This window comes from Pimephales promelas, chromosome 16 (genome assembly GCF_988280905.1).
Source record: "Pimephales promelas chromosome 16, fPimPro1.hap1.1, whole genome shotgun sequence".
Lineage (NCBI taxonomy): Eukaryota > Metazoa > Chordata > Actinopteri > Cypriniformes > Leuciscidae > Pimephales > Pimephales promelas.
Genome location: NC_142784.1, coordinates 19,473,138 through 19,496,401, shown reverse-complemented (window position 1 = coordinate 19,496,401; position 23,264 = coordinate 19,473,138). Strand labels below are relative to the sequence as shown.

General features: G+C 37.0%; 2 protein-coding genes across 14 annotated transcripts in view; one reads left to right on the top strand and one right to left on the bottom strand.

The window, feature by feature from the left end:
• The window catches only part of rap1gap2a (RAP1 GTPase activating protein 2a), an 80,748-nt gene extending 71,599 nt beyond the window's left edge, over positions 1-9,149 (top strand). For all 13 annotated transcript variants that reach the window (XM_089121160.1, XM_039662598.2, XM_039662599.2 and 10 more), the window contains 8 exons: positions 607-753; positions 875-990; positions 1,689-1,784; positions 2,015-2,132; positions 4,198-4,297; positions 6,122-6,189; positions 6,440-6,478; positions 7,259-9,149. In XM_089121160.1, the coding sequence (XP_088977286.1) occupies positions 607-753; positions 875-990; positions 1,689-1,784; positions 2,015-2,132; positions 4,198-4,297; positions 6,122-6,189; positions 6,440-6,448 (654 nt within the window). In that variant the 3' untranslated portion in view covers positions 6,449-6,478; positions 7,259-9,149. The remainder of the gene's footprint in view (positions 1-606; positions 754-874; positions 991-1,688; positions 1,785-2,014; positions 2,133-4,197; positions 4,298-6,121; positions 6,190-6,439; positions 6,479-7,258) is intronic.
• LOC120472963 (uncharacterized) lies at positions 8,622-13,377 on the bottom strand. Its single transcript, XM_039662610.2, has 5 exons — positions 12,918-13,377; positions 12,201-12,536; positions 11,909-12,061; positions 11,778-11,806; positions 8,622-9,577 (listed from the first exon to the last, which is right to left on the bottom strand). Exons 1-5 carry the CDS (start codon positions 12,976-12,978, stop codon positions 9,476-9,478), a joined length of 681 nt encoding a protein of 226 aa, XP_039518544.2. The 5' UTR covers positions 12,979-13,377; the 3' UTR covers positions 8,622-9,475.
• Between the last annotated feature and the right edge of the window lie 9,887 nt (positions 13,378-23,264).

Sequence of the window (23,264 nt, the reverse complement as noted above, 5' to 3'; positions counted from 1 at the left end):
ACATAACATGTATAACATACATATATTATAATATACAATTTTATAATATTATATTATAATGTATTTGTTATCAATGTTATATGTAAATATAATATTAAGTAAATTATAGATTTTGTATGTATAATAGAATTGTATGTCACAAAATAAAATATGCAAATATAATTTATAAACAAAATATATTTTTAGAGATGTTTTTTGTGGAAAGTTTGTTAAATCACAAAAAAGTATATAAATGTAATATAACGAAATATATATATATAAATGAATCTCTATAGATTAGAGTAGTCTGTGTTTTCTAACATTTAACTTTTGACATTAGTATAAGTTAGTTTTTAGCGCCACCTACTGGCTCTTCATGGAAATACAATTTAGGTTTCCTTACTTCATCATTATTAAGGCTGATATAAACAAATACATCATTTAAACTAAATGCATTATTAGCCAATTAATATAAACAATGCACATGTAAGCCTTAAGAATATTCTGGGATGAGATAATCTTTGAAAACCTCCTGTTTTCTCATCATTTTTAAGTACAAAAGTATTGTACTTAATACAGTTTCTGTCCTTCTCTTACCCTCTTCTCTTGTCTCTTTCTCTCTGTCAGAGGGCCATGCGTGTGAGGAGCCACTCCATGGAGACGATGGTGACTCATAAACACAAGAGTCCAGGAGCCGTGGCGGGGGTCCCGTCGAGCGTCAGCGGTGGAGGACTCCAGCAGAACAGCATGGAGTGCACCAAGAGCACCTTCACTGTAAGAGCATATTCTCCTACATTCATTTATTCAGAGGAAATTCTTATCTTATCATATTATTATTATTTGAGTGCAGCAGTGCATGAGCTTGATGCTTTATTTGTGTGTTTGTGTTTGTCAGCCTCCAGTGCTCTCTGCAAAGTCTCCTTTAAAGAGTCCTGTAAAGCGGCGCTCTGGTTTGTTCCCTAGACTACACTCCAGCACAGAAAGTCCAACTGAGAAACATCCAACTCGCGGGTACTCAAACACATCATTTTATATATAATATACACACACAGTGATGTGCAAAAATCTATATACAAAGATGATCACTGTGAATGCATCCCAATAAGCCTACTTATACTATGCCCTAAAAGTAAGTACTGTTTTTTGGAGGAAAAAGTACATACATTTGAGTGTGTAGCAGAAGAGTAGGCAACATAATTGTCTTAACTTAAACTGACCGCTCTGTCACTTAGTTACATGTATCCTATCAGCGTTTAAACTGCCCTGTCAATCATATTGTCACAGTGAACATCTCCACATTTTTATTTCATTTCATACTGAAGAGAAATGTTTGTTGATTTGCTGTCTGTTGTATGTATGCTGATTGAAGAGAAATGTATGTTGATGTCTTCTCATGTTTTGGGCTTTAACAATTTTTCCATGTTTGTAGTTCTAATTGAATCTTCACCCAGGTGTGATGGGTTGTGGGTATTAGCCGTTAGAGTGTTCACGGATTCGTACTCTGTACACAAATAGTAGAACATCCGGGTACCTTTGGGATACTAGGTAGCCTACAATTTTGAATGTTATCTAGGATGGATGGTATGTAAATTGGGACTTAGCAAATGTAGCTCACAATGTTTCACCTGTGTGTGTCTGTGTATGCAACATTTGTACATTAGTATTTCACACAAAAAAAACACTAGATAGACTGTTTTCTGTTTTCACAGTGACCAAAAAACAGAAGTATTCCCTCACTCACAGGAAGTGAGGTCAGAGACGTTGTCCAATCCGAGTTCACCAGAGATCTGCCCAAACAAAGAAAGGTGGGTCTTTGTGCTGTTTCTAAATTTCAGTTCCTCATGTAGCCACAGCTGATTTAAATGTCATTTGGTTGGGATGTTTTGGCCTACACCGAAAACACCGAATGCTGTTTTAAATGCTTTTCCAGCAAATCTTCTTTAGCAAAGTCCTATTTGTTTCATAGTTCTTCAGCAAAATAAACAATTTGGGATTTCTATTGTGTGATCTCTTTCTTGCTGGTTTGGTCCTGCAGGCCATTCGTGAAGCTGAAAGAGTTTAGCGGCAGAGCTAATATCTCCCGATCCTCCTCCAGCACCAGCAGCTTTAGCAGCACAGCGGGAGATGGAGACGGACTGGAGGAGCTGGAACTGGTGACACACACACAAACAGTTCTGTTGACCTTTCAGGAGATTCAAAAGATGCGCACACACACACACACACATACATACTCTGAAGAAGACGCATTGCGTCGAAACGTAGGTCATTTTATACTAGTAAATATATGCTATGCTATATGGTCCTGCTCCTTGGTCTTAGTTAGACCTTGGGTCCTTTTCTTCCGATTGTTGTGTCCTGTTCCGAGAGCACTGGATAGGCTGAGGCGCAAGTGATTTCTTTCGATTGTTATATATATATATATATACACACAACAGTTATTACTGGTTCTCGAATCTGATTGGCTGAGAGCCATCGATATTCACCCAGTAACAGCCTTGTATAACTCTGCCTGCTGCAACAGTCATGGCGGTCCACCATATATATATATATTTTTTAAATACTACTTTTCGACTACTTGGCACTAAATACTAATATATGGTTTCGCAGATGCGTTCTCCAGGCCATCAGGGAAGAGTTTTATCTCGGCTAGTCCAGTCGAATTTGCTGCTGTCGATTATGTAGATAGTGGTTAAACAAGAGATATAATGGTAACACTTTACAATACGGGTGCACTAATATGCATTAATTCATGCTTAACTAATGCACAGATAATACTGAGTTAATGTATAACACATGAAGAACTAAACCATTAATTAACGATTACTGCATCAGCAACTTATAAAGAGTCAATATGATTAATAGATTAAGAAATACATGGATTGCTGTTAATTCAATGTGTTATTGTGTATTAATTCCTTAATAACATATTTTATTAAATAATAGTGTAAATTAATGTGTTAATTAGCACAATTAGTCAAAGCTATGCACTTCAACTTCCAGTTGTCTGCTTTAATTAATCATTAGCTAATGATTTGCAAAGGTATCATTATCTTATGACTTTACTTGTTGGGGCACATCATTATTAACTAGTCATTTAGTAATTGTAGTAATTTGCACATGAATTAGCATTAACAATGAAGTAATTAATCATTTATTAATGCATATTAGTGTACCTGTCATATTATCTGGAAGTTGAAATACAAGGCTTTGGCTCATTCTGGTAATTAACACTATTAGTTAAAAAAATGAGTTATTATGGAATTAATCCAAAATTACATATTTAATCAATAACAATTCATGTATGAACTAATACATTAACCTTACAGACTCTTAATTAGTTCCTATTGTGATAATCATTAATTAATAGCTTAAATAACCATTAGTTACACATTAATTCAGTATTATCTGTGCATTAGTTAAGCATGAATTAATGCTTATTAGTGCACCCGTATTGTAAAGTGTTACCGATATGATTAATTCAGGGTATAGCAAACGTGCAATCTTTGGTCTTATTAATCTATTACTTGTTCTAGAACAAATTGATTTTGGTTAAGAGGAAAATTAAGTTTCATAACTCTACATTTTGTTGTGTGCCGTCACACTGTTGTCAAAACGCAATATCACATTGGTAACCGTGCAATATGGCTGTATATCAGCATGCTGTGATGCCGTGCTGATATACAGCCATATCGCACTGCAACTCGTGACACTACTATGATACATATGATTTTATTGTTTTATATATTATACATATATTTTTTACAGTGGGAAAACAACAAAATTATTAATTTTTGCGGTGTGTCTAGATCAAACAAAGCTCTTGCAGAGAATTACCTCATCAGTTCACTGAAAACAAGTACATTATGCTTCAGCCACATCTAGGATTTTTAGATATTTTTAAAACGGAGACAAAATGGTCAAGAAAATACTCTCTAGCAAAGCTCCTGCGGAACATTGCTTCAGAAAAGCTCACTATGAAAACAATTCAATTACACTTCTGTCACATCTAGAAGCTTCCAGTAAACAATTGATTTGCAGATAACCGTCGCACACTTTCTAAATGGCCCTTTGCATTGATCCACTCAGCCTGACGCCTGTCAATGTGCCTAATTACTGCACCAGGGCTAGTTCTAGGACAATCTATAGCGATTGCACTAGTATTAACAGTGCCACTGCAGTTCACTCAGACTGTCATTTGGTGTGTGTTGTGTCCTGTAGAGCAGTCACCCATCCACGGCCTCATCTGTGTATAGTCCGTCCCTCAGCGTGGAAAGCCAGAACTCCGGAACGCCACTGATCATGTGCCGCAGTCCCACAGGTGAAAAAAACAATCATACACTACACGTTAAAAGTTAGTGGACATGCACACGAAAACCGCACCATATGTGCTTGATGAACATTTCACATCAAAACCATTAAGTTTTATAGGGTCATGAAACACCCCTCTCTTTTAGCTTAAGTTTAGCTCAGAATCTTTTAGAAAAATGCAACTTAAATGGGCGTGGATGGCTGTGAGAAGAAGAGAGGGAGTTGATGTGGCACGGCAGGGCACGGCAGGGCAGGGCAGGGGAGAGGGGTGGGCGGGATAACTGTCATTGGCCAGTGGCTCATATATATCAACTGTCACTAAAAATCAGTGGTAAAACGTGAGGAAATGCTAGATTTTTTTATAGCTGGCAAATACACTGACATCTTATTTTTGTCCTTTCAAAAGCAACTGAATGCCCTGCTACATAGGCCTATATTAGCCTACAGTAATCGTAATTCTATTTAAAACACATCAATGTACATGTACAATTATAATGTCCTTATAAAATATATATTTGTCTATATACACACTATAAATACATATATTTGAAAATAATTAATTTTTAAATGATTATAAAGATACTGCTCTTGCCTGGATGAATAGTACTCGCTGGGTTTTGTTGAATTTTAGAGACATGCTCCCGAAGAAACGTTCACAGAGATGGAGAGGCAGAAAGCACATCCTGTATAGAAGTAAAATAATACCAAATGTCTTTGAAACAAAAAGCCTGTTGAATTATACTACTTGAAAAAATTTTTTTTAATGCATTGTATTTTTAGGGCTTGATTTTTTGGGGGCTGAAATTGAGCATGGTTGAATATTTTTGTGGAATTTGTGGAGGTGAATTTGCAAAGCGACATAAAATGGACCGAAAACTGCCTGTTGAATATTATAGGTTGTATTTTTAATCAGTTTGAAAAGTTTGGAAGTGAAATATGAAAGGCGAATATAGATTATTGAAATTTTACTAATGAAAATGAGTTTGAAATGTTTTGAATTTAAATATTCACTGCTTAAATATTCAACCATGCTCAATTTCAGCCCATTAAAAATGCAAACCCTAAAAATACATTGCATTAAAATAGAAGGAGGGTTAATGCAATGCATTTTTTTCAAGTAGTACAATTCAACAGGCTTTTTGTATTTGCCATTATTTTACTTCCATAATCCTGTTTATTTTCTTTATTTAATAAAACCACAGTTTTGTTTCGATAGTAAGTGGACACATAAAAAAGTAGACATTTAACAGTTTATTTTTTCATATTACTTAAGTCTGTATTACCATAAATAACAGAGTTTTTTAAGTCTATTTTGCTGCTATGTGAAAAAAATCCAGCAAAACACGCCGGCACGTTTGTCGACCCCAGAGGTTTAACAAAACTAAGGCAAGTAAAACAGTCAGGTTTACATTTTAGACACACATGAAGGGATAGAAAAGTCCTCGGGACTTGCTTGGTACCGCATCACTCGTAAGACGCAACGTAAGGCTGAAGTCAACCATTTCTCCAGTTCTCGAAGCTCTCTCTCGCTACAAAAATGCTTGCTACACACACACAGTTTAGATGTGTCCATGGTTGATGGCTAGAGTCTAGCCCTGGCAGCATCATTGGGAAAGACATTAGACGCACTGAAACTTGCCCTCATCCACTGCGTGATTTCACAATTTGACACATCTGTCACTGGAAAGATCCATGTGGTGTCATGAATAATTGAGAGACAATGTCTTCTCATTGGATAAGGAAACTCATATGCATATACGTACTTGCATGCACACACAAATTCTTGCTTGTTGGCACTATAACAAAAAACCAAGAACTCCTCCTGTTTCCTCAGATGTAAAGAGCAAAACTTCACCAAGGTCAAACTTGAAATTCCGCTTCGACAAGCTGAGCCACTCCACAGTATGTACCCTGTCCTCGAATTACCTTTAATATTGAGGGTGTGTGTGTGTATTTTGATATTGCTTTCAAAGTCGATTGTTTTATGGTACATCAGATTAATAACAACGGTGATGTTGAAATAATAACAGCACGTGTGTTCCTCTGGGTTTTATGGTGAAAGTGCATTTGTTAGATCTATAACAGTACATTTGTTTCCATTTGCAAAGTGAATAATGAAAATATATTCACTGAGAATAATCCTTTCTTTCAGGGTCATTAGGTCGGACAGAAGCCACTGCATGGACAAAAGGTACTTTGCATGTTACTGTATGCACACATCTTTAAGCTAGGGATGAGCAGATGCATGTTGAAATATCAAAACTTTCAATACCCAATTTTTGCTATTACCTTTTATTTACTCACAGTGAAAATAAATGGATATCATAAGCTTTGAGGTGAAAAAAATAATTGTTTTAGCAAGTACAGCATGTTTGTTTTGGATAGGAACTATTTCGGGGGAATGTGAATGCTTTAATGGATTCTGAAACATGTTCTATTGTTGTTAACAAATGAACAACAAAAAAAGGAGACGGATCATTTTCAATTTAGGCCTTTCTAAATGATTGTTAAGTAGCTTAAGTTACCAATATTAGCTTCTCTGAGGTGGCTACCAGTGGATTTCAGGATAAAATACACAATTAAAATACACACACACACACACACAAAAAAAGTTACATTTCAGGTGTCTAAGCACTTTTGAACACGAAGAACAAGAGTTTGATAATTGCTGAAATAAAATAAATTATAAATGTAGATAGGAAATATTAGAAATGTTGCCTTGGCATCTACTGTAACTGAAATTAGTTTATTGAAGTACTAAAATGACTAAAACTCAAATAAAATAGAAATATAAAAGATAATAATATAATTGTATATAAATAATACTATAATAACACTGATTTCCATTTAATAGAGGTTTACCATTTCCATTTACTATATCTCCCTTTCTTAGTTTTGTATGTACTTTAATGAATCTGTACACTTTTAACGTACATAATTTACCCTGTGTGTCTGTTCTTTGTCTTTCTAGGCAGTGGTAATGAATGGATTTTTATAGATTGGAAGAAAAAAGGGACCATTTTCTCTAGCCGATGCAACAGTTATTACTGTTCAACATATTACACAACTGAACACCATGTTAAGAACCGATCTTACAATCTCTCACAAAAAGGCTTAGAGGACACCAGTCCTAGTAGAAAAAGCAACAAATGTCTCTGTTATTCCAACATTTTAAATGTAGTGCTCAAACAAGTGTTGAAAACTGTCCTTGCCTATCTGCGATTGCTTTCTCCTATTCAAGATGCTCATTATTAACACAGCCACTTGAAATACTTGAACAGTACAGTCATTAAATGTTACAAGAGAAAAGGACTATACAAAACTGCATTATCAGCTCCTGTACAGCTACTATACCCTGTCTGTTGCAGAGACTACGGGTCATTTGGAGTCTTGTAACGCATCGCCCATCAGTGTAAGCCTTAAAATACTCTTCACTTTAGAGAACCGTGCACTGCTGAGAAATGAGTTGGTTCTGTTATTTTCCAGTGATGTGAGAAGAGATCGAAATCTTTCCTGAGGGAAACCAAAGATAAAGATTTACCACAGGTTATTGATGGTAGAAATATAAAGGTTTTAACAACAACAACAACAACAAACATGCCATTGTGTGGTTGACAGACACATTTTATTATATTTTAAAGCAAAATCTTTTCAGTATACATTTAGTTCTTTGAATGAAGACTACAGTAAATTTGTTTACTGGGTTGGCAGCTCCTGCTGACTTTATTGAACAGGTATATTAGCACAATTGAATTAAAAAAATAGTTTCCATATATATATATATATTTAAATTATTAAATAAAAGGTCCTAAAACTAGCATAAATGCATGTTTTAGCTGGGTTTTTTTTCCAAACCACGTTTAAAAAAGCTACTAGAACGCCTGTTTCACACATACTCTGTTTGCTGTAGTTTGCTGCATTTTAAATTAAAAGCAGTGCCATCCATTATGGCCTTGTTGACGTAAGGTGTAGTTTTCCTTTCTTCACACTGGGCAAAAAAGCTGTACGTTGACTGTGAAATCAACCCGGTCTCATCCCAAGACGTCATATAACTGACGTTTTGGGACGTCTTTTGACCATACGTCAATATTCGCCTTTTTAGGGCCCCCTTAAACGTCGGTAGATGAGGTTATGGGATCCTAACTCTACCTCATACCTAAACCTAACCCTAAACCTAACCCGTCACCTAACTGACGTTAAAGGTAAAGCGTCAGTTGTATGACGGCCCGGGATCGCCATCTACCGACGTTTAAGGCGGCCCTAAAAAGGCGGATATTGACGTATGGTCAAAATACGTCCCAAAACGTCAGTTATATGACTTTTTGGGATGAGACTGTGTTAGTGAAATACAGTCCTCAACGCTTGTAGTGTGAAAGTCAGGCTTAATCGTGGCTTAATCTAAGCACTGTCTGTGAAACCAGGCCAGAAAACAGAGACAAATCAACATGGTGGATGTACAAAAATGAATTTCCATTTTTCAACCATGGTTGGCAGAAGAATGTTTTGAATGAATTTCTTTTTTTTTTTTTTTTTTTTTTTTTGGAAATTGTGTTATTTATTTAGAAATGTGTGTCTCCTCATTCCTCATGAATCAGTTGTTAGTTTTCAGCGGTACTTATTGGTGAGGGCATTAGACTGCAGAGAGCGAGTTAAATATTCTTGTACAATAGTAAGAACATTCACATAAAATGTGATGGCATATATGTTTGTACTGCCATAATTTATTGCTTTTAAAAGTTGTTGATGTTACGTAAAAAAAAATACAGAGTCAAAAACAAATTAAAAGATGATGTATATGTATATTTGTTTATGGCATGTGCCATTAAGAATTTATTATAAAATAAAATGTATTTTGTGTCAAATAGCGGTCTGTTGTCTAAATCAATCGAAAAAATTTGTCCAATGCCATTTATTTCAGGTACAATCACACAATCCATATACACAAAGCACATCTTACGGGCATCTCTGGATAATAAACACCATCATATATGGCATAACAACTATATTAAATCGAAGTGTAACATTGCTAAAATTCACATTTCAAAGGATCACAAGTTTGATATATTCTCAATCGTGTTGTGTCTAACATTGCAGCTGTACAGCCACTATGTTTACAGTCATGTTTGTTCTGGTATTCAAAAATACCCGCAGCCACATGTGAGATAGAAATGCAAGATGAAGTCTTTGTTCAGGAGAAATGCACAGAGGAGTAAACAGTTGGCTCAGGCACTTCTTTTGGACAATCGTTCTGCCGTCTTGAATTTTTCAATGCAACTTCTGCATACACCAACTGCATAAATTATGACAAGAAAAAGATCACATTCAAAGGTTATGAACAGAAAAATCTCATTTCCCTTGATCTTTTGACATACAAGAGGTCATTGTACAATGAAAATATCCTGTAAGTTTCAGAACTGAAAACTTCCGGTCCAACCAGCTTTTATTGAAATCAAGCTCAGAAAACGACTCGTTTCGGATTTAGACCACCCCTACATAACATCAACGCCCACTTCTACATCATTGCCTCTTTGGCCCCGCCCACCAATTAGAACAGCATGTAGTAATAAATATGTGACTCAAACAAAGGATTACTCCAACAACAAAACCATAGAGACGTTTCTCGGGATTACAAGGCGTCTTTGTATTACCAACCTTGTGATCCATTAAAGGGATAGTTCACCCAAAAATGAAAATTAGCCCATGATTTACTCACCCTGAAGCCATCCTACAGTAGGTGTATGCAACCTATTTCTAAAAAAAATTCTTACTTCTGTAGAAACACGACTATGTGTTATGTTAGGCAGCCCATCCCAATCTGTGTGTCAATCCCTAGCCACACGGACACAGGCCTGGCAAGTGTCGAGTTGGGTCATAAACACCATAAAGTGAGGCTACTCGCTCCAATTCACTTCCAGGCCCCCAAAATTTCAGACAGTTGTCGAAACTTCAATGAGAAGCAACGTGGGTCACGTGCTTCTCACCAAAATACTAAATCTGTTTAAAAGGGGCGATAGACAGCTCACAGTTGTAAGTCTTCTAGCTGTGCCGAGAGGAATCTGAATCATTCCCTTCCGAATCTTGCAGAGCCGGAGAGAGTGAGTGTTAGCGGTCCATGAGCTAGCTGAGCAACTTTACAAATCTCTATGGGCTTCTCCCTTGACTTTATGCCTCCACGTCCCTCCGACTGTACACAAGCTTCTACTTCTGTCTATATGGTAATTTCTCTATGCGTCAGAGAGTCGCGTGTTATGGCGCAATCATTAGCTTATTTTTACAAAAACTGCTTCTACGGGGCCATAATGTAAGATACGAGGTAATGGAGCCTTTTATACATTGCTGTGTTTCTTTAGAAATAAATAATGGACAAATGGAGTCTTTAAATGCCTTAGATGTAAAGTTATTTGCTGTCAAAGTGACGCAGAAAATGAATGGGAGTCAATGGAATGGTAACAGCAGGTGAAGGGTTGTTAGACAATGGCGGCCCACGGGGAGACTTCAGTTTCCGGCTGGTGGATTACCCCCTTGGCTAAAAGTTAGGCAGGCAGTCTATGCATAAGGGTGAATCACGGTTGTTTAAGAACCCTGACTCCCTGGCAGGCTCAGGGCTGGTACTACGAGGGTGTGACCATGGGAGTAGTTTTCGCCTTCCACATGAATTAAGTTTTATAATATGGAGATGCCTTTCCTGCAGGCGAAGGTAGGCTACTTTCTGTATGACAAATATATTACTGTGCACAGTCACACACATATATATATATATAAAACACGCTTTGGCCGGTTATAATTCCTATACTAATAAACCAGACTGTGTCTGGTTTTATTTGTATATTATGTTGGTTTTGCTACTAACACATGTGTATATTGTTCTAGACCCGATGGTGTCCGGTCTGTAATATACTTTGGTTTCTGGCTTGTTCTATGAGCTCAGGGGTCCTGAGTTTTTCAGTGGCAGCCAGTTACTTTGGGTGCGCCATTTTGCATGGCGTCCCCACTGTGTATAGCTACGTAATAGCTACTCGTTTACTATCGTAAGTATTGTGTAGCCGGCTGCACTATAGTAACCTGGCGAGTTGTCGCTTCAGTCATCGAAACCTGCTATAATGGCGAATTCGGGGGGAATAATATACTGTAGGCTGAGGCCACGCCCCCTTGACAGGCTCTGACGTGTGTTGACGTAGAGCTAGCCCATTCGCCCGCGCCATTGAATCTGCAGCTGCAAATGGGTTTAACAAATAAGCTTCAGTAAATCGAGGAAGGGAGTTTCCCCACTTCGAAAAGGTACACGATACTCTAGGGAACCGAGGTTACGATAGTAACCGAGTAGTTTTTGAGATGGCGGGGACGTTAAAAATTATTTTTATTATTTTTATTTTATGTAAAAATTTTGATAAAATTGGGCCTCAGAGAACATTAATAAATACAATTTAAAAAAAATGCTGTCCGTAACTGCTTTAAACAAACCAGAAAGTACAAGAAACTGAGGTACTTACTTCCTTTTTTGGTTTCACTCTCGTTGCAACTAGAAAAAAAAGAAAACAATAGGCAGATAAACAACCAGATAGATAGAGAAGTTGATATGACACATCTACAGAATAGAGAGTTGCAGGAATATTTCTCTTACAGGAAGTGTAGGAGCGAGGCGGGACAGGGGGTGGTGGTGGATGATCCCGGGTCAGACACCAAACTAACCCCAGAACAAGAGGAAAGCACATTGAGGCACTAAGGCATAGCAGAATTCTATGAGAGAGGTTTCTTCCCGATGAGTCTACTGATGCTGTCCAGAAAGAAAGACATTAAATGGATTTGATCCAGCTAAAGGTTGTTGATCCCATTCATAGTTTCTCAATTCATTTTTTTGTTTTTTTTTTGCGTATACAAATTTTAAAACAATAGCATGTCCAGAATACACATACCTGCAGCAGTCACATTAACATATGTCACATGCCCATTGCTAGTTAAGTCCCTTTGAGTCCAGGTTATCTCACACTTGTATGATCCAGCATCTGACTGGTTGATGTTGTGAATGTGGACTAACAGATGTGTGCTATTGGCTGTTGAGCTGTAATTAGAGAGCTTGATTCGTTCTGAGGGGGTGAGGCGAGTAAATCCTGTGCTCTGCATTTCCTGGAAAACCCATCCTCCAGTCCAGCTAAGGACCCCACACTGTACTTCACAGCTCAACTTGAGACTGCTTCCCTCTGGAACAAACTTGTGAGCACGACTTGCTCGAACAAAGCACAGTTCACAAGCTGAAATCAGAGTATAACAAGCAAGTTGTTATAGGCTGTAGGCAACTATTAAAGCGAGAGTTTAAAAAAATGAAAATTCTGTCATCACTAACACACCCTTGTGTTGTTTTAGACCTCTTGATTTTTTTCTTTTTTTTTTACCTCCATATTGGGTGCCCTTCAACTGTTTGGTTATATTATTCAAAATATATTCTTAATTGTTTTCAACAGACTAAACTCATACAGGTCAAAAACAACACGGCTAAATGATGAAAGAATTTTTAATTTTGGGGTGCAAAAACACTAAAAAGAAAAGTTTGAGAACTCTATCTTTATTAAGAAAAAAGTTAAATAGACTTGGAAGTACCGCAATTTTAACTATGAATTTGAGAAGTGACTTACCTTTTAACATACACAAAAATGCCAGAAACGTCAAGGAACACCTGTAATCGCTTTTCATCATTTACAATTTTTCCATACACAGTCGACTGTCCTCGCAGCCACAAAACAGGTTCGGACGCTCTTGACAGTTAACAGCTGATTCTTCTGCCACGTCTCCGCAGTAACAACAAAAGTCACTTTTAGTTCTTCTAAACTCTTTCTTGCTCCGTCAAAACCCACTCGCTTTATTCACTGCCGGGAAACTCTCAGATTAATTACTTCTGGCAGCTTCAGCCGCATTGTTAATGTGCACGGAAAAGCAAGTTTGCCACAAGCTATAGAAGCTGCATCATATCCTTCCTGTTGGAGCAGTCAATCTCAATCACTGCTGACTTCCCATTATAAATGAACCGAAATAGGAGAAGAATAATGGAATCTAAACTAACATTACTACTTGGTGAATCCTTCCTTGCAATATGTATGTCTGTCCAGCTGTGGTAAGGCAAATTTTGCATTGGGCAGGAAATTTAACTAAAGATTAAAGGGTTTCTTTCAGTTTTAAAGGGGTCTATGTATTAGGGCTGGGTATCGATTCACATTTCAATTTCGATTCGATTTTCGATTCTCGATTCCTGATTTGATTCTCGATTCAACTATAATGAAGATGTAATAAAAATCCTATATTTATAATTTATAAAAAAGAACAGTGGACATAAGTTTACTAGTGGTTAATTAAGAAAATTAAGAGCCATAAACCTATATATAAAACACTTTTTATTTTAGGTACACTAAATGCATACAAAGACTAGACAGGATTTTGATGCAATATGCAAAAAAAGAGTCGCACAGAACAGTCGCACAGCTTGATCAAACAGTATCATGTTATTTTATGTTTAAGATAGATAAATATATAAATATTTAGACATTTTTTACATTGATCTTACCTAAATGTTAATGTATTTTTTTTGTTAAGAGTTTATGTATGGATGCTTGATTTCAATCTTTGAATTAAATTGAAAAAAGTAGCACAAATAAATACAATAGAATAAAGACACAAATTAAGAGACATTTTGGGGTAGTTTTTTTGGGTATGTCAGATATAGCCTACTACAGAAACTGAATAAAGTAATCCAATGTAAAATAACACTGGATAGTCTTTTTAGTCCAGACTGAATTAAATACAAAGGCTATTAATTCTGATTGCTTACAATTAATACTATATTCTGTTGTTATGACAACAGAATTAATGACTGACACAAATGGCTGCGTTCACTTTAAGAACTAGTGTGCGAATCCATTACTGTTTCATTAACTTTCTGTCACACGCGTTTAATGCTAATTTAAGACATTACCGACTGTCTTTATGAGGTTACTCACCAAGACCAGAGTTTTGACATAATGTTGAGTGTTTTAACTGTTAAAGCGATATAATCCAGGGATAAAACTTTTGTTTCTGGCGAGCTGTTTGTGAGGCGGATTTAGACTGCCTGTGCACGCAGTGAAAGAAATCTCTGAGAGTGCGCGAGCACGGGATGGTTTAACATTGCTTGAGCAAATAAATGATAAATGTTAGTTACGATCATAGGTCACGATGCAATGCTGGCCCGATTATGCAAGTGAATATTCCGTCGTGTCCCGACTCCTAAACGCGTGTGTGTATCGACAGCTGCAGCGTTTAGCGCTTGCCTAGTGCAGAGAGACGAGAAGATGTCCGTCCGCGAGCCCTTTATATGGAAAAAAAATCGATTCGTGGCCGTTGAGAATCGATTTTGAATCGACCACATTTTAAAAAACGATTAATCGAAAAATCGATTTTTTTGCCCAGCCCTAGTATTTATTAGGCCTATGTGCTGACACATGCAACACACAAGCACTGCTCTCTGTGCCGGGAGCAGAAGTGCATTTGCATTTAAAGGGACACACACAAACACAGTGTGTTTTTGCTCCCCCTCAAAAAGTAAATTTCTTAACATGCTATATATTAGTATATGTGGGGTATTTTTATATAAAACTTCACATACACACTCTGGGGACATCAAAGACTTATTTTACATCTTGTGAAAAGGGCACTGTACCATGCCGTTAAAATACAGTTTTTTAAAATACATATTTTCTTTTCTTTGTGTTGTTGCTGTTTAGAGTTTCTTCCCATACTGCAAATAATAATTAGCCTGGGAAAACCCAGACAACTTCCGGCAAGTTTAGATTTGCTCTGCAAGTTAGCCTGGCAAAGAGATTTCCTTAATAAATGAAATTTCTGCCCCTTTACCAATCAGAGTGCGCGCTGACACGGAGTAAAAAGCCTTGTTTAAACTCGACGCGTCCATCTTTGCACGGCAAAAATGATGCGTTTGGTGTCCAAGACCCCATTTCGCTTGGCTGTGAGCACGGCTTTTTCTGTAACAGCGCAAAGGTTTTTTTGATAAGGTTTTGTTTACGGTGTGTGATTTATTTACTGGAAAGCACATTCACTTCTAGTTGTCTTGCTGTTAATTTTAAATAAATGTAAAGCAAGTAGCTAATCAGTGTCTGGTCATTTATTCAAACTAATTTGTTATATAACAGACGAACGTCGCTCTGCATACTCCTTCATCGCTCTGATTGGTTTTAGGTCTATCCAATTGCGCCCAGAGGCATTTGAGCTACGTCCGTTGGTGGTGGCCCTTTGGAAATTATTTGTCTATGAAGCTTTGCCAGACCATAACTCAGTTACAGCTGAGAATGGTCTGGTTTTAACCAGGCTAAATAATAATAATAATTTGCTTAGTTTTTTTGTCATTTACTGGTAAAAATATTCAAACATCCTTAAACTAAGATATCTTTATGTGAGAAGAAAAACTGCGTAGGATACAAAGAGTGAATAGAGAATATACTCTCACCTAAAGGATTATTAGGAACACCTATTTAATTTCTCATTAATGCAATTATCTAATCAACCAATTACATGGCAGTTGCTTCAATGCATATACAGTCGTGCTCAGAATTAATGGCACCCCTGGTAAATATGATGAAAACTGGCTGTAAAAAATAATTCTGCATTGTTTATCCTTTTGTTCTTCCATTCAAAAAATTGGCAAAATTCAAACCTTTCATTGAAGCAAAAGAATTGAAAGTGGGGGTAAATCACACTATGAAATAAATGTTTTTCTCCAAAACACTCTGCCCATTATTATTGGCACCCCTAGAATTTTTTATGAGAAAAATATCTCTGAAGTACATTCCCATTAATATTTAATCTTTTAAGCAAATCAGGGTGACTACTAGGAACTTGTTTCAAGGAGTTTAAATATGAGGAAGCACAAAGGTCAAATTCCCTGAATCATCCATCACAATGAATAAAACCAAAAAACATGGTTCTGATGTGCATCAAAAGATTGTTAGAAATAGAAAAATAGAAAGTGGATGTAAGAAAATAGCTAAAGAATTGAAAATCCCCATTTTGACCATCAGGACAATAATTAAGAAGTTATAATCAACTAAAGAAGATGTTATGATTCTGCCAGGAAGAGGACGTGTGTCTATATTTTCTTAATGGACGGTGAGGATGAAAGTTTGAGTGGCCAAAGACTCTTCAAGGATCACAGATGGGGAATTGCAGAGATTAGTTGAGTCTTGGGGTCAGAAAACCTAAAAAAAAAAAAAAAAAAATCAGACAACCCCTACATCCCCACATGTTGTTTGAGAGGGTTTCAAGAAAAATGCTCCTCGCTCATCCAAAAACAAACTCCAGCATATTCAGGTGTCAGACACGACTGGATCTTCAAACGGCACAGGGTTCTGTGGTCAGATGAGACTAAAAAGGGGCTTTTTGGCAGCAAACCCAGCAGATGTGTTTGGTGCAAACAGGGATGAAGAGTACCCCATGCCTACGGTTAATATACTGCTGGATCTTGTATGTTGTGGGCCTATTTATTTGCTGGAGGTCCTGGACATCTTGTTCAGATACATGGTATTATGGATTCTATATCAAATACAAAAAGATAAAAAATAAAAACCTGACGCCTTCTGCTAGAAATCTTATAATGGGCCGTGGTTGGATCTTCCATCAGGACAACGATCCAAAACAAAAATCAAAAATCAACACAAAAATCAGTTACGGAGCACAAAATGAAGCTTCTGCCATGACCGTCCCAGACCCTGACCTGATGAGTGGAGTGAACTGAAGAGATGAAGCACCAACATGGATCTGGGAATCTGCAGGATCTGGAGAGAGTCTGTATGGAGGAATGGTCTCTGATCTCTGGTCAGGTGTTCTTCAAACTCATCAGGCATTATAGGAGAAGACTCAGATCTGTTATCTTGGCAAAAGTTCACAGATCTGAGGTTGCAAAAAGTTTTTAATAACAGGGTGCCAATAATTATGGCCAGAGTGTTTTGGAGAAAAACATTTATTTCATAGTGTGATTTACCCCCACTTTCAATTATTTTGCTTCAATGAAAGGTTAGAATTTTGCCAATTTTTTGAATGGAAGATCAAAAGGATAAACAATGCAGAATTATTTTTTACAGCCAGTTTTCATCATATTTATCAGGGGTGCCATTAATTCTGAGCACGACTGTAGGGGTGTGGTCCTGGTCAAGACAATATCCTGAACTCCAAACTGAATGTCAGAATGGGAAAGAAAGGATTTAAGCAATTTTGAGCGTGGTGCCAGACGGTATGGTCTGAGTATTTCACAGTCTGCTCAGTTACTGGGATTTTCACGCCCAACCATTTCTAGGGTTTACAAAGAATGGTGTGAAAAGGGAAAAACATCCAGCATGTGGCAGTCCTGTGGGTGAAAATGTCTTGTTGATGCTAGAGGTCAGAGGAGAAAGGGCCGACTGATTCAAGCTGATAGAAGAGCAACTTTGACTGAAATAACCACTCGTTACAACCGAGGTATGCAGCAAAGCATTTGTGAAGCCACAACACGCACAACCTTGAGGCAGATGGGCCAAAACAGCAGAAGACCCCACCGGGTACCACTTATCTCCACTACAAATAGGAAAAAGAGGCTACAATTTGCAAGAGCTCACCAAAATTGGACAGTTGAAGACTGGAAGAATGTTGCCTGGTCTGATGAGTCTCGATTTCTGTTGAGACATTCAGATGGTTGAGTCAGAATTTGGCGTAAACAGAATGAGAACATGGATCCATCATGCATTGTTACCACTGTGCAGGCTGCTGGTGGTGGTGTAATGGTGTGGGGGACGTTTTTTGGCACACTTTAGGCCCCTTAGTGCCAATTGGGCATCGTTTAAATTCCACAGCCTACCTGAGCATTGTTTCTGACCATGTCCATCCTTTTATGGCCACCATGTACCCATCCTCTGATGGCTACAGTACTTCCAGCAGGATAATGCACCATGTCACAAAGCTAGAATCATTACAAATTGGTTTCTTGAACATGACAATGAGTTCACTGTACTAAAATGGCCCCACAGTCACCAGATCTCAACCCAATAGAGCATCTTTGGGATGTGGTGGAACGGGAGCTTCGTACCCTGGATATGCATCCCACAAATCTCCATCAACTGCAAGATGCTATCCTATCAATATGGGCCAACATTTCTAAGCTTTCAGCACCTTGTTGAATCAATGCCACGTAGAATTAAGGCAGTTCTGAAGGCGAAAGGGGGTCAAACACAGTATTAGTATGGTGTTGCTAATAATCCTTTAGGTGAGTGTAATTGTTTCTTACACCAATGTGAAATTATTATACATTGTTAGATTTATGCTTAAACGTAAAAATGAGCAAATGATTTCCAGATACCTTACTGAAAAATAAAAGTAAATAAATATATTTAATATAATTAAATATATTTCTATTATTTATATATATATATATATATATATATATATATATATATGCTGGCAGATACTATATATTATTATCTGTCACTGAAATTCCTTGAAGAAAAACAATAGTTTGTTCTATTTTCTGCAGCCACATGGTGGTGCTCAAATCCAAATTTTTTCACAGCAGTCAGCGGGGAAATCTGGATATTGCAGAGGCATAAAAAGGCATGTGCAGGCAATTACACAGCTGCTGCTGGAGATAAAAGCTGAGCTTAAACACAACCTGCTGCTGCTCTGTTGCTTTAAGATGAACGACGTTCACAATGTCTTCATATACACTAGATTACACTTGATGAATTTGCTTGAAATATATTTTAAAAGGGTCAAATTCATATGATAAAGACAAGCCTTGAAAGTTAAAAAAGTTTATTTTTCTTAAGAAGTAGAACTTAGTAATTGCAATATGGAAAAAGGCTTTAAATATAAATATAAAATGTATTATTATTTTTGAGGTCCTCTGTATAGCGCATCACTTTTTAGATATAGTTACCATCAGATCTCATCAAGGCGAAAAAATCGCCCTTATAGTTATGTCAGCCCAACATAAGTGTGAAAAATGCATGCTCTAGAATTAGGATCAGTTGTAAATCTGTGGATCACCAGTCAGTTAAGCCAGAATATATATATATATATATATATATATATATATAGGCTACAGTATACACTGTATATATATATATATACTGTATATGTGTGTGTGTTTGTACTGTATGTACAGTATTCAAATAGGCCTTTTTCTGGGATATCCATTTGAATGACAAATTAAAGGATATATATATATATATATATATATATATATATATATATATATATATATATACTGTATATATATATACTATAGTTTAATAATAAGGTCAATAAAAAATATAAGATAATATGGATTTTTCAACATTTTGATCTGCAAATGATAACTTCTCACTAATTTGAAAGTGACTTAGCCTATGGCATCCTATGGCATGATATTCATACAGGTGTAACAACATGAGGGTTAGAAAACAATGTGAGAATTTACATTTTTGTGGTGAAATTATCCCTTTAAACAACAAATGCATAATTTCAGCAAAGGAAAGCACCCTCAGAAGGTTCCTTTGAGCTGTGCAATTGTTTCCTGCTGCGAGTAACTTGAGTCAGCGAACCTTAATAGCAACCAGATGTGTACGACGTCAGTGTGAGCTTACAATCTCAGAATATGTCTGTTTTTCTTGGAACGCCCGCAGTACAACACCAACCCGAAGTAAGTATCATTTAATCGTTTAGCTGATTCATATGCTCGTACGTGCTGCAGAATAACTTTTGTCAACTTTGTTACCGTCCCTTTTTACAGGTCTGAAAGTGAACCTGATCTCGAGTTCCTCATTGTTATCAATCAAAACAGGAAACCTGGACTGACCACCCAGGAATGAGGAAAAACCCGGCCAACCCACGTGCTTAAAGCAGAGAAGTAAAAGCAAACACTCACAGGTCTATGCTCAGGAGCAAACAATAGTGTCCTAAACTGGCAATAAGGCACTATTTCTTCCATATTTTAGATGTACACAGTGCTAACAGAGTTAGCTAAAGCTTAGTACAAATCATTTTTGTTCACACATGAAAAGACAAATTAGTGTCATCTGAATGGTATACCAAAGAAAGAAAGATTTCTTGGCAAAACAGTTTGCTCCATGATCAGATTACGTCCTCAGCCTTCATTGAACCTACAACAAGGCTCTCTTTCCCCTTGAGGCTTGAGGATCTCTGAGGGTTCTTGAACCCACATTGCAGGATTAGGCAAAAACTGTACAAGTGTAACATGACATTGCGCTAATGCATTACATGGAATGCAAACATCATTATGTGGTCAGCACCTCTGCAAGCGATTTTAGCTCCAAAGGCCTGTTCTGACACAAAACACTAACCCAGTTGAGCGTGACGTATGGACACAGAGCCTGAAGTGTCTATTCTGGTGCACAATAAAGCTTTTATTTGGACGCAGTGTTACAGTGAGAAAGGCTCTATTGTGCTGGTTTTCTGATACTGACTTACACTGGGTCTTTAACATTAGGCAGAAAGGGAATGACGATGACTGGACTGTTTGTGATGTCAACAACAGCTTGAGAATGAAACTTCAGCACACTTTTAGAGAATATGTAGAGCAACTGTACAAGGTTGTGCAATCTAGAGAGGGATGTTGTTTTCTCATGTTATGTTGAACTTGATGTTACCATCCTGTCTTTGTTTATTCAAGGAAAGCACATGAGAACTTTTAATTTTCTTTAGTACCGTGCGCCCAACCCAATCTCATGGGAAACAAAACTATTTCGTGAAGTGTGTAACACATTCTCATCCTAGGGTGTCATATATTGACACTTTGGAAATTTCGTCTAAATCCAACACACATGGCACCCTTTAGCGTCAATATAACACACAGAGCTTTGTTTGTTCGGTTAGGTTTAGTTCTGGGGTAGGTTTAGGCTTACACCTCTAGGAGGCGCCTTCTGGCCCATATATATCTGCGTCTCATATTGACGCTAAAGGGTGCCATGTGTGTTGGATGTAGACGAAATGTCAAAAGCGTCAGTATATGATGCCTTGGGATGAGAACGGGTACAATGTGAATCATGCGGAAGCGTGCAATTTATTGAAAAAATTAAGCTTCACCCCAACACAGTCTCATGAAAGTGCGAATCTATACCACAAATGTCATTTCTCGTGCCATTTTTACGCCAAAAATGTTTTTTGCGTGCATATGCTACGCACTGAAAACCCCTTGGGTAGGTTTAGGGGGGAGGGGAGTGGGGAGTTCGTGCATATTATACACCATAAAGTGCGTATCATATGCACGCGAAAAACGCGTACCATATACACGCAAAAACTATTTTGATTCGTTATGAAATGATTCGTGCTATATGAACTTTCATGAGATCGGGCTCTTCACCCTTAAATATACCTGTCACGGGGTGTAAACAGATTGAACGAAAACCTACAAATGAGATATGAATTCACACAAATTAGCCACCAATTCGCCAAAATGTAAAACAGATACGAATGGGATGTTTTAATGAGCATGTATAGTGAAGTTTTTCTGTGTAAGACTTTTAGTCATTTTAAAACTACAACTATGAAACGGATTTCATCTTTTCTCTAATGCTATTTTAGAAATCCGAATTGGAAATCAATAGCAGCATGCGGTCTGAAACAAGCATTGGCGTGGCACTTTGTAAGAATGCTTCTCCAATTAAAAATTCATGAGAATTTCATGGGCGAAATGTGACCATGGCAGCATTCCAGGCTTCATTCCATTTATTGTCTGTGTTCTGGTTCCAGACATTGAAGCCTTTTAATCTGACTTAACGCCTCTCACATAAAGGTATCTTCCCTAAAACACGTCAAACAATTTTTTAAATACTTTATTGTCTTATCTGCATGAGTAGTCAGGAAGATTTTCACATAGTTTTGGAGCAAATACTCCTGGCTATGTGATACAATTTTCAAAAGTCTTGTGAAAAAATAGTCAGTTTGGGTTTTATGACCTTATTTCAGTGACAATTTTTTTTTTTCACAAACCACGCATAAACCTCAATATGTCAAAACTAAAAAATTTTGCTGCTGACATATTATTGTAGCAGAGTTTGTGCTGAATTCAGTGTAATAATACTTTAGCCATGAAAATGTCAAGTAACAGAAAAAATCATAAATGTCAGAACACCTCCAGGACCCAGAGAACACCTCAGACCCCTAAGGGTTAAATTTGATTGTTTGTTCCATATCGATTCTATTGTGCTTTGAGTTTGTGTCAGTTGTTTGGCCATTGTCTTCTCTATGGCAATCCAGCCTTGCATTGGGAATCTGGGGTCGAGAGGCTTTAACAGAGGATTTTGCATTTATAAGTTTAATTTGTCTCTTTTTTTTAAACAAAACTCTCCATGCACCATGGATTTTTTCAACATTTGTCTTTTGTAAGTGGGCGGTGGCTTTTGATTATCAAATGATTCACCTAAGGCCCATTTCATTTCTGTTCTTCTCTAAAAAGAGAGCAGGTGATATAATAGATTTACAAAGGATTACAAGCCAGATAGTACAGTAGAAGGAGGAGAAAGAAAGTTCAGAGTAGTTCATCATAACCCATTCAACTCTGTACCCATTGCTTACATCATCATATCTAATACAACCTCTCACATACTGTAGTAAGGCAAGTTGAGACTCGTGAAAGGAGCCTCAGGGAAGATAAGCAGTGTCTGTACTAAATCAAATTTAGCAATTCATTGTGACATTTACAATGTTCTGTAAAAGAATGGTAAAGGTTAATGCTCTTTTATTTTGATTTGTTAGGTAGGTCACAACAGTGAAGGTAACTTACTAGTGTCAACAAATGAAAAATCAACTACTCCTTTTTTACAAGCTTTTTTAAATAAAAAGAAGCATTGAATATCTCTAGATAAACATTGAATATTATGTTAATTTAAAAAATGTTTGCTATAGTGTTGCTACAAATAAATTGCAAAGAAAACCAAAGCTATTATTTTACTGTAGTGCTAGTATTTTCTTCA